At 31.2% G+C, this 9,900-nt stretch overlaps 1 protein-coding gene across 1 annotated transcript; it reads left to right on the top strand.

The window, feature by feature from the left end:
* Window positions 1–633: 633 nt before the first annotated feature.
* Window positions 634–6,355, top strand: LOC125070321 (CCHC-type zinc finger nucleic acid binding protein). Its single transcript, XM_047680133.1, has 3 exons — window positions 634–789; window positions 4,163–4,343; window positions 5,331–6,355. The coding sequence occupies exons 2-3, from the start codon at window positions 4,165–4,167 to the stop codon at window positions 5,584–5,586; spliced, it is 435 nt and encodes a 144-aa protein (XP_047536089.1). The 5' UTR covers window positions 634–789; window positions 4,163–4,164; the 3' UTR covers window positions 5,587–6,355.
* Window positions 6,356–9,900: the final 3,545 nt, after the last annotated feature.

Raw genomic sequence — 9,900 nt, forward strand, 5'->3', positions numbered from 1 at the left:
TATATTTCATTTTTTCAAGATTTTCGTTGAAAACATACCAATTACTTTATTTAACAATTAATACTCTAAAGTAGTTTTTCTTAAAAGCTTTTTGCTAGACTGAAGCCTTATAGTAAATTGACCAATATATACGATTAATCTTAATAAATGTATGAAGAAATAGCATAAAGTATACTGCCGGATTCTCCATTAGGCAGTGTAGGCAACTGCCTAAGGGCCCGTATAGGCTAGGGGCTCTAACCTGAAAATCAAGAAAAGGGTTTTAAACTTTGAATCTATTTATTTATCATTTTAAAAAGAACGGCGTCATATTTTCATTATCTACTATTCGTGACGTTCATCCGTAAATAAAGAAAAAAATTGCGCTGAGGCAGTAATTTGTTGTTTCATAAGTTAGAATAAAAGTATAGGTTAGCATAAAGGCGGCCTGATACATGCATTGCTTAGCGCCCTGATGAAGTAAGAGCGTGTTTAATTCTTAAATAATGAGCATAAAATAAATATATTATATGTTATTTATAAGTATGTCGCTTCGTGTATGGATTCTTTAATTCTCTTAGTTTTCATATTTTTTATAATGGCAATATTTATAACAATGCATGAAGACTTTTTTTTATTATTGTGTCTATGCTTAAAATGTCTTTTACGAATTCGTAGTGATGGTGGCTGGCTTCCTTGCAAACATAGCGTCATAAATTACGTCTAATTTGTAATACTTCTAAACTTTTCGATCGGTTGACGATCTCTACAATAGTGAAATAAGTGCTTAAGAAGTTTCACAACAAACAGGTAAGTGTTAAGTGAATCATCTTAATGTAAAACCCGCGCTACCGGTACCCTACACGTGGTTTGACTATAATACCGCGTACTTACATTCAATATGTGTTTTCACATTTTTATTACAAAATACATTTCCGATGGATAGTTCCCACATATATTTGTGCGACTTTATTTGTTTTCAAGTCAACAGAGTGTGTTAGGTTGTTAAATGAACGTGGTTGCAATGACAGCACTACAGCAGCTAGCTTCATCGATACAGAAAGCTGTTTAGAAATTGAGGTAATTTACTGTCGAAAAGTAAATTTTCTCGGTATTCTAACATTGATAAGACATCCGGCATTTATTTTAATACGTTTATTCATTATCTACGTTGATATTAGTTACGAGAACATAAGCAGTGCCATGTAATCAACTTTTCTTTTTTTTTTTTACACATGACGCATCTAAGTGTCATAAACGCTCTGTGAGAAAGTATCGGTAATTATCTTATAATGTAAACTTGTCTTTATGAACAAGATATTTTTCATACATTTACTTGTATTTAATAAGATGACCTTAAATTGATGTACCTAGCGTACCCTGAATAACCTTGTCAAATAACGTTCAAACAAAAGATAATGATTTTACTAATTGATTACAATAAGCATATTATATGATTCAAATGGGAACAAAATATTGTACAACCTCCTTTCATAATACTATATAATCATTGAAATGCATCACATGCTAAAGTATCTGAAAATTTGTTGAAAACGAAAAAATATTTTTACAAATACTGTCTTTACTAAATAAAGATAAAATTTTTCCAAAAATCAATATATTTGTAATATAATAATGATATTTAATATAAGTTTCTTAAAGTAACCTAAAAATTTTAAGTATTTTATTTGTCAAGCTATATATTCATTCTAGAACAGCGTTTTATATTGGGCATAGTTAATAAAAGTTAAAAAAATATATTTTGCTAAAGTAATTACAACATAGAACATCCTCCTGGTATAGTTTGGCTGTAAATGATTACATAGCATAATTCTTATCAACAATGATAAAAAATAAAACTTTTTTAACTTCTTGTCGAGAAATAGATACAGTGGTGGAATCCACCTAGCATAAAAATACCTGTAATAGGAAAAATAAAAAAATAACCATTGAAATATGTTACATTAAAAAATATATATATGTCTATATTGATGAACATATTTACTAATATAAATTGTAATCAAACCTTTTTTAAAAGATTATCGTTTCTCAAAGTCACTTACTCTTAACTGTTTGCGATGTGGCATAGAGGTAATTATGTAGCAATTCAGATGCATGTCTGTATCGAGCATGGAATGATATAATTAACATATAATCAACTTTCTAATTATGATAAGGATCTTGTCATTAACATTATTCATGAAATCTGAGAAACTTATGACATTTATTTTTAATTCATAACTTCTTATCAGCCACAGCATTTGTATTCACCTCAGTTTTTGTTTAAGTATGATTATATAATATTTATTTAGAAAATAATCATTTACATTTAGGACATAAATAAATATCAATCTCAATTCTGATGCAAAAGCCTCAATCTCAATTCTGATGATTTGAGTTAAAATGAACCAGGACTTGTATGTACTAGCAGAGGAAATAAGCTTAGGTTATGTCCTTTAAATTTTTTTACTCCAGTATTTGAATATTACATAAGCAAATTAACAAATTGAAATATAATTATCTCTTTATAAAACTAATAAATTTTTTTTTTAATTTAACAAACAACTTAAAACGGTTTTTATTTTTGTAGATGAAGCACGCTTTCATTGTTAAATCTAAACTGAACTTTCAAAATGTCCCACTGACACAGATATAGCAATACATTTTAGAAAGCTGATACAGAAAACTGTAACAGCCAACTAGATACAACATAATTTGAAACCCTTTTGACATTACATGATTTTCTTAAAAATTTGTATTTAATATTTTGTAATTGTGTACTTTGTGTTTATAAATCACTTGAAAACAACTTACGTAAGATTATTATTAATTCATATCACTGATATAATTTGTAGAGCAATATCAAACAACAGCTCAATAATACATAACAGTAGCCTTGAATTATGTCCTACAAGTATGATATTTTAAAAAGCATATTTATGTTTCGAAGAAAAAGATTGATTCCAAGATAATTCTTATCATTTTGCAGATAATATCTAGTAATTGGTACCATTTCTTAGAATCCTACATGTATTATAATTGATTTTTTGTTATCTGATTAAAATCAGTAAAATACATGGAATATTTCAAATTTAGGTAAAATTATTAATTACAATATAATGAAATAATCTTTATATAGAACTTTATAATCATATGAAATAACAGCATACTGCATTTAGCTTTCCTTACTTATGAAGTTGTCTCCATGAATCATAGCTATAAATTTAAATACAAAATTATTGCATGTCACTATGTACCGCAATGAATAGGAATCAAGACCACTTCCATTACACTTTAAATATAGACAGAAGTTTATATTGATTTATCAAATAGTTGCTATTACTTTAAATTATATTGGTTTATTAAATGACACTAAATTACAGTTTGTCGCTCATGACTTTGGCAGTAACCATCAAAATCAATAAAACTCAAATCTATATAGTATACACATACTGAAATTGGACTTTGCCTATAATTTAATTTGTAATTATAGTATATGATTTGTGAAGTCAAGTGTTCAAAGTTCACATCAACAGTTATGCTTCTATTATGTTTTGTTGTATAAATCTAATTTAAAGTACTTCATAGAAATATTGATAAATATTCAATTTAATAATAAACATATTCGTGGCTAAAAAATATTTATTTGAAAACTTGATTAATAATAAGAAAATAAAAATAATTTGAATTTTATTTACATAAAACAACTTAACACGTTATGATTGGTCGCAATCAAAACGCCGTATAATTGGCCGTGATCTTGTCGTGTGCGCAGTTTATCAGCCGGGGTCGACTACGTCACTGAATGAGAGTGCAAATAGCAATACTTAGCCTTGTTACTCTTATGGGCGTGGTTCTAAGAAAGAAAGGGATGCCTCGAGAGGACAATGACCGTTAGAGTAGCTTCCAGTTACTAACCGTGACCTTAGAACGTTTGTGAATGACGTTTGCACGTTTTATTAATTTAATTAAAAGTTTTTTATTTTATACTTGAAATTATACTTGAATATTTTGAAATTTATCGTTTGTCCATTAGATTAAGATTATTTAATATAATATCAGTTAATTTAAGCACTTTATTGGTTACAGGGGAAATTTTATGTGATTGGAAAACTCCTAAAACCACTTAGATTTATTTAAGGAATTTAACGGATATTTATTATGAGTACATTTTATATTGCAGCAATGAGTTCAAGCGTGTGCTATAAGTGCAACAGGACGGGCCACTTCGCCCGCGAATGCACGCAGGGCGGCGTCGGCGCCCGCGACTCAGGGTTCAACCGTCAGCGCGAGAAGTGCTTCAAGTGCAACCGCACAGGGCACTTTGCGCGTGACTGCAAGGAAGAAGCCGACCGTTGCTACAGGTGATCATTGTTCCATGGTCGACATCTTTAGTGTCGTTTGATTGCTACAGGAAAAACAATTAATCGAAGATCCTAAACGGCCGAATCCGGAATTTTAATCTCCCCAAAGAATTCCTTTAATGTTGTGTGATACTAATATTATTTTTTATTTAATTAATTCGAAAATTAATATTTCTTGTTTTATATATTAGAAGATTTATAAGATATTTTTTTACTGGTAAGAATATTCATTACTGAGTGATATAGGGTATAAATTATATTTACATCATATCATTTTCTTAATTAATAAAATGTAACCGTGCAAGGCATGGCCGGGGGGTATCTAGTAAAATATATCTTCTAATAGGGTGCATATAGTGTTTCATTCCTTGTCAAAATTGACTATTAGTGTGTTCACGAGACTGAGCAAGACATTCGTAGATAATGTCGAAATATCGAGCTCCACCAAATAAAAATAAAAAACATGGTAAATATCCCGTTTTAAATACTGTTTTGTATTAGTCGATAATGTACACATTTTATTAGTATATTAGATTGATTCGCCAGGAAATTATAACGTTACTAAATTTAAACGACTGTTTATATAAAATTCAAGATCATCTAAAAACTTGTTATATATTTTAAATTTCTAAAACTATACTACCACTGTCTGAATGTGTTGTTTTAGTTATATATGTATTTGTTAATCCTATCTGAATAAATACAAAATTATAAAAGGCCTACAATTAACACTTGATTACAAAACCACCTACGTATTGTACGAATCTAACACGCAACCTTGACCTCGGCCTTGTAATCAATCACGTGGCCGTTACACGACAGGGGCCTTACGCGTGTGTGTCACCTACATTATACATATGAGTCATGGATTTGTAAAACTACCTTTCATAGCAAATATTTAAAAGGAAAAATATAGTGTTAAGAATATTTAAAGTACATTTTTCTCGTAATATGTTTTAAATAAAATATGTATATCGTTTGTTGTAGATGTAACGGCACGGGGCACATAGCGCGCGAGTGCGCGCAGAGCCCCGACGAGCCGTCGTGCTACACCTGTAACAAGACTGGGCACATTGCACGAAATTGCCCGGAGGGCGGGCGCGACAACTCCAACCAAACGTGCTACAACTGCAACAAGGCCGGCCACATCTCACGCAACTGCCCCGACGGCACTAAGACGTGCTACGTGTGCGGGAAGCCCGGCCACATCTCGCGCGACTGCGACGAGTCCGAACGGAACTAACACACGCCTCGCCCCTAACACACATTATATAAATAAACTATGTATATTATGATGCCACGCACGGACTATAAGCAAAGGACGCGATATGCGACATTAGATCGTAAGACCACAGATTGTATGAAATTAATGCAACGGAATTATAAGACAGTGTAGATGCAGCGACGGTATTCTCGTGAGAGACTGAGGAGTATGATTTTTAAAATGTTGACTTGTATATAGGTCTCCCGCCGCGCGGGCAGCGCTCGCCGATAGGTTAATGTTTGTTCTTGCACGTGAACGAGTTGTGTTTTTAAATCATTTAATAATCGTGATTGAACTATTGATGAGGTAGCGTTACAGTTTTTAGCATTACAGAGTATATATTTAATATATTTTGTACAGATTTATTTGTCAAAAGATAAATTGGATGCTGGCGTATGATGAGTTTTCAATGAAGAGAGTTGGAGGCCCCGGTGCACCTGAACCCCTACCGGACTCTCTTGTTCGTCTTGTTATCGATTAGCAACAGTAGATGTCGCTCTTACCGATCGTTCTGCGGTCCGACGAGTCTCAAACTATATCCTGACACTATTGTGATAATTTGATTTTTATTTTCTATCAATTCCTTTGTTTATGAGGTCCTGCTGTCTTGTGGAGAATTCAGTGTTTAATTAGAATTTCATCAATCAGTATATTTTTTATTTTGTTATCCCTGACAATGTGCCTATGTACACTTTAATGTAAAAATATCAGCTTGCAGTGGGAGATAATAAACATCTTGCCTTATTTTTATCAAAGTTTCCGTGTTGCCCTTTTTATCATATTTATTTTTGATAACCTACATACACCTTAATTGAATCTCCCAAGAATATTAAATAAAGCAGACTTTAGAATCCAACAATCATAATATTCGACGAAACAAGAGGGCTTAACCTTTCCTTTATCACACCTGGAAAAAAGTTGCCAGATGACATACGTTATGACGGATACGTTACATTCGAATACATAGAAAAAGATAACATTCAATTAATTTAGTACACAAATAATATTAAAAAAAATTTGAATCGCATCTGGCAACCTAAACTTTACATTTTGTTGAGAATATGACGTATTCATATAAATTCATTGAATATACCAGGTACACCTAATGTACTCGATTAAAACTAATTCGTAAGTAATTCTACATAAGTCCTTGAAGTATTTTAATTGTATCGCTAATTGCTGATCCGATTTTGATATATTAATTTATGATGATTTACGTTTGTCTTGGTTTATGTAAATACAATTACATCAGATGTAAAATACAGACTGAGCTACACGCTTCGTGTAGTTAATTATTATATGTTATTACACGATGTTAACAATTATCTAATTCGGATCATCGATATCTAGTTGACTATATTAATACCTGCATCTTTTTGTTTCCTTGCTGGCTGGACAACGCAGTAAGTGGGTTAGTATTTGGTTTCAATTATAACCTAAGAAATAATATTATGTTTTAAAAAGCGATAAAATTGTTAAAATTATAATTGCTTCCTGTATATAGGTATCTATTATGGCGTCGTAATTTTTTTAGCTTGTATAATAAAGTAATCTAACCGATTCAGTGTCAATTATAATGTAAAAAAATAAGGCCTGATTTACATATATTTTTAAGCATCAAGATATTGTTCCTTATGTTTGGGATTAAGAATGATAACGACTATTTTGGAACTGGACGTCGAAGTAGTATACAACAACGGCGATTATTATCATTGAGTAGATCTTCTATTCTCATTTATACTAAGGTTAAGAAAATACCCATAGCCCATTTTTTACTGATTATTGTTGGTAAATTAATTATTTATATTTTAGAATAATATGATGGAAAACTAAACATGATTGATTTAACAATAGTCGCTGATAATTACTGCTGAATTTAGATCTAAAGAATTATTTAATCGAGTTTCGCACTATTGAGGAAACGTTTACATATCATTAAGCGTGCATGATTTTAGTTGCAGTTACTACAGTTTCGCTTATGTCAGATTTAAAGAGACACCTATTGTATAAACAACTGCCAAATTGTAAATTTACCTATATATTTTACTGTAGTAGATTATGGATACAGGCTCAGCTTTAAGTTATCTTGTGACCTAAACAAACTCATGACATATTTATGTTTTACTAATTTCGGTACACTTAGACAAATAATATTTTATTTTAATTAACCCATTCATTTTCCTTCATAATATTGGTATAGCATTTTGCAGTAGCCGCAATCGACGAAAAGAACATGAAGAGTGCTGAGAAGGTCCTGAAAATAGCAGTATAGATACTTTATTTACCAAACACATAAACCTACTTCAAGCAGGTACGGTTGAAGTAGGTTTATGTATTATAAGTCTTTTTATAGGCACTTTATTTATAACTTAAATTAATTATAACTATCACATTGTGAAATTAACAAATCGTGCACGCATATTATAAATAAAATGAAATCATAGTGAGAGTAATATGAACTGGTGGTAGGGCTTTGTTCAAGCCATCGTGAGTAGACACCCAGCCGCTCGTTACATATTCTACCACCAAAAAGCAATATTTTATATTCATTTGTTCTGATTTAAAGGATTAGTGAGCCAGCACAGCCTCCTCAAGGTACATAACATCTTAGTTACCAAATTTGTTGGGCATATTGATGAGATAAGGGATAATATACTGACGTTATATGCGATACATTATTTAAGAGAGTGATGCGTTATAATCGAAAAGAGTTTGTGGTTGAATATTTAAAGTTTTAATTACAAAAATTGCTCGTATTTTGGTTACCAAATTTTTAATTATTGTGGAAATGGCTTAAAAGTTTGAAAGTAAATGTCATAAAAAGTTTTGTTGTATTTTAATAAAATTATCTATGCAGTGTGCCTTTAATATTATTAATTTCAAAGTTAGCATCAAATAGCCTTATTTAGACTTAGCTATATATAATAAAATGCCACATTACGATAGGTTTCTCACAAGTTTCTTTTTGGTATCACTTTTTTTTTAAACTTCCTAAAATCAAATAAATCGTTAAATTAATTGATAAAGAATTGATTACAAGATCCCATTTATGACACCAAGTACAACAATATACAGTATCGTTTGTTTTTTCACGTTTATGTTATAATTGTTAGTTAACTAAAACTAACTTACTATGTTTTTATATTGAAACTAACTACCAAAAGATAAATTAAAACCAAAAATAAATATTACATTGTTCACGTTGTTTTTATTAATTTCATACATAAGTTTCAGATTAGAAGATTGAATTTTATAAATAAATCAACAATAAACAGAAATTGTCATTTTAGCGCCAAGTGTAGTGTTACGTCACTAACATGGCAACAATCAAGTGTGCAAAGCAAACAAAAAGGATTCGAAAAGCCCGCTTCACGCAAAGGCCCGAGCTTAAATCTCAAACGGTGAAACTAACTGTAGAGTGGATGCAGAAAATTGTTAAGATACTTTACCCAGTTCTCAAAAAAACCACTGATACAATTAATGAGTACCTCGATACAACATTTCCTTTTGAGTCAGTGGCGGGGCAAGACTAAAATACCGAGCACAGGTAGTTAGTAGCTAGTGAGTTAGTTAAAGTTAAACGTGGTAAACAGGCGTTATCTATATCTTTTATTTTGTCTCCCAGGAGACTACTTTTACTTTTAATAGTTTTCCAATTACCTGTACGATGTAGTACCGCATTATATCTGCTTTTAATTAGAATCTTTATGTTGGAATGCCTTTAGTTGGAATCTATTCAGTTTCTTTATATCTATATATAAATCTTATGCACGTGTGCATATAGCTGAACTCGTAAACGGCTGGAAAAAAATGATGATTTATTAATGTATGTATTGTATGTGTGAGTTCGGGGCTCTTGACGACCTCCGTGGTCGAGTAGTGTGTACACCGGTTTTCATGGGTACGCCACTCCGAGGTCCCGGGTTCGATTCCCGGCCGAGTCGGTGTAGAAAATGTTCATTAGTTTTCTATGTTGTCTTGGGTCTGGGTGTTTGTGGTACCGTCGTTACTTCTGATTTCCATAACACAAGTGCTTTAGCTACTTACATTGGGATCATATAAAAAACAAAAAAAAAGATGGCTTAGATTGGACTTGGTAGATGGCTCTGTAATCGGATATCAGGTTTTCTAGATTATTTATTAATGTTAATATATATGTATGCATGTAAATGTAATGATTTACAAGATTGTAATGGAAACAGCCATTGGTCGAATAACGAAATAATATATTAATCGTGCAATTTAATTAGTTCTTATTTTTTTAAATCGAGTTTTAAGATTATTTACACAAAA

The sequence above is a fragment of the Vanessa atalanta genome, chromosome 17 (assembly GCF_905147765.1).
Source record: "Vanessa atalanta chromosome 17, ilVanAtal1.2, whole genome shotgun sequence".
NCBI classification, from domain to species: domain Eukaryota; kingdom Metazoa; phylum Arthropoda; class Insecta; order Lepidoptera; family Nymphalidae; genus Vanessa; species Vanessa atalanta.

Excerpts from the sequence above, each read along its gene's own strand:
- LOC125070321 (XM_047680133.1), top strand. The coding sequence starts at position 4,165 with ATGAGTTCAAGCGTGTGCTATAAGTGCAACAGGACGGGCCACTTCGCC. Across the intron at positions 4,344-5,330 it reads GAAGCCGACCGTTGCTACAG|ATGTAACGGCACGGGGCACA; the intron begins GTGATCATTGTT and ends CGTTTGTTGTAG.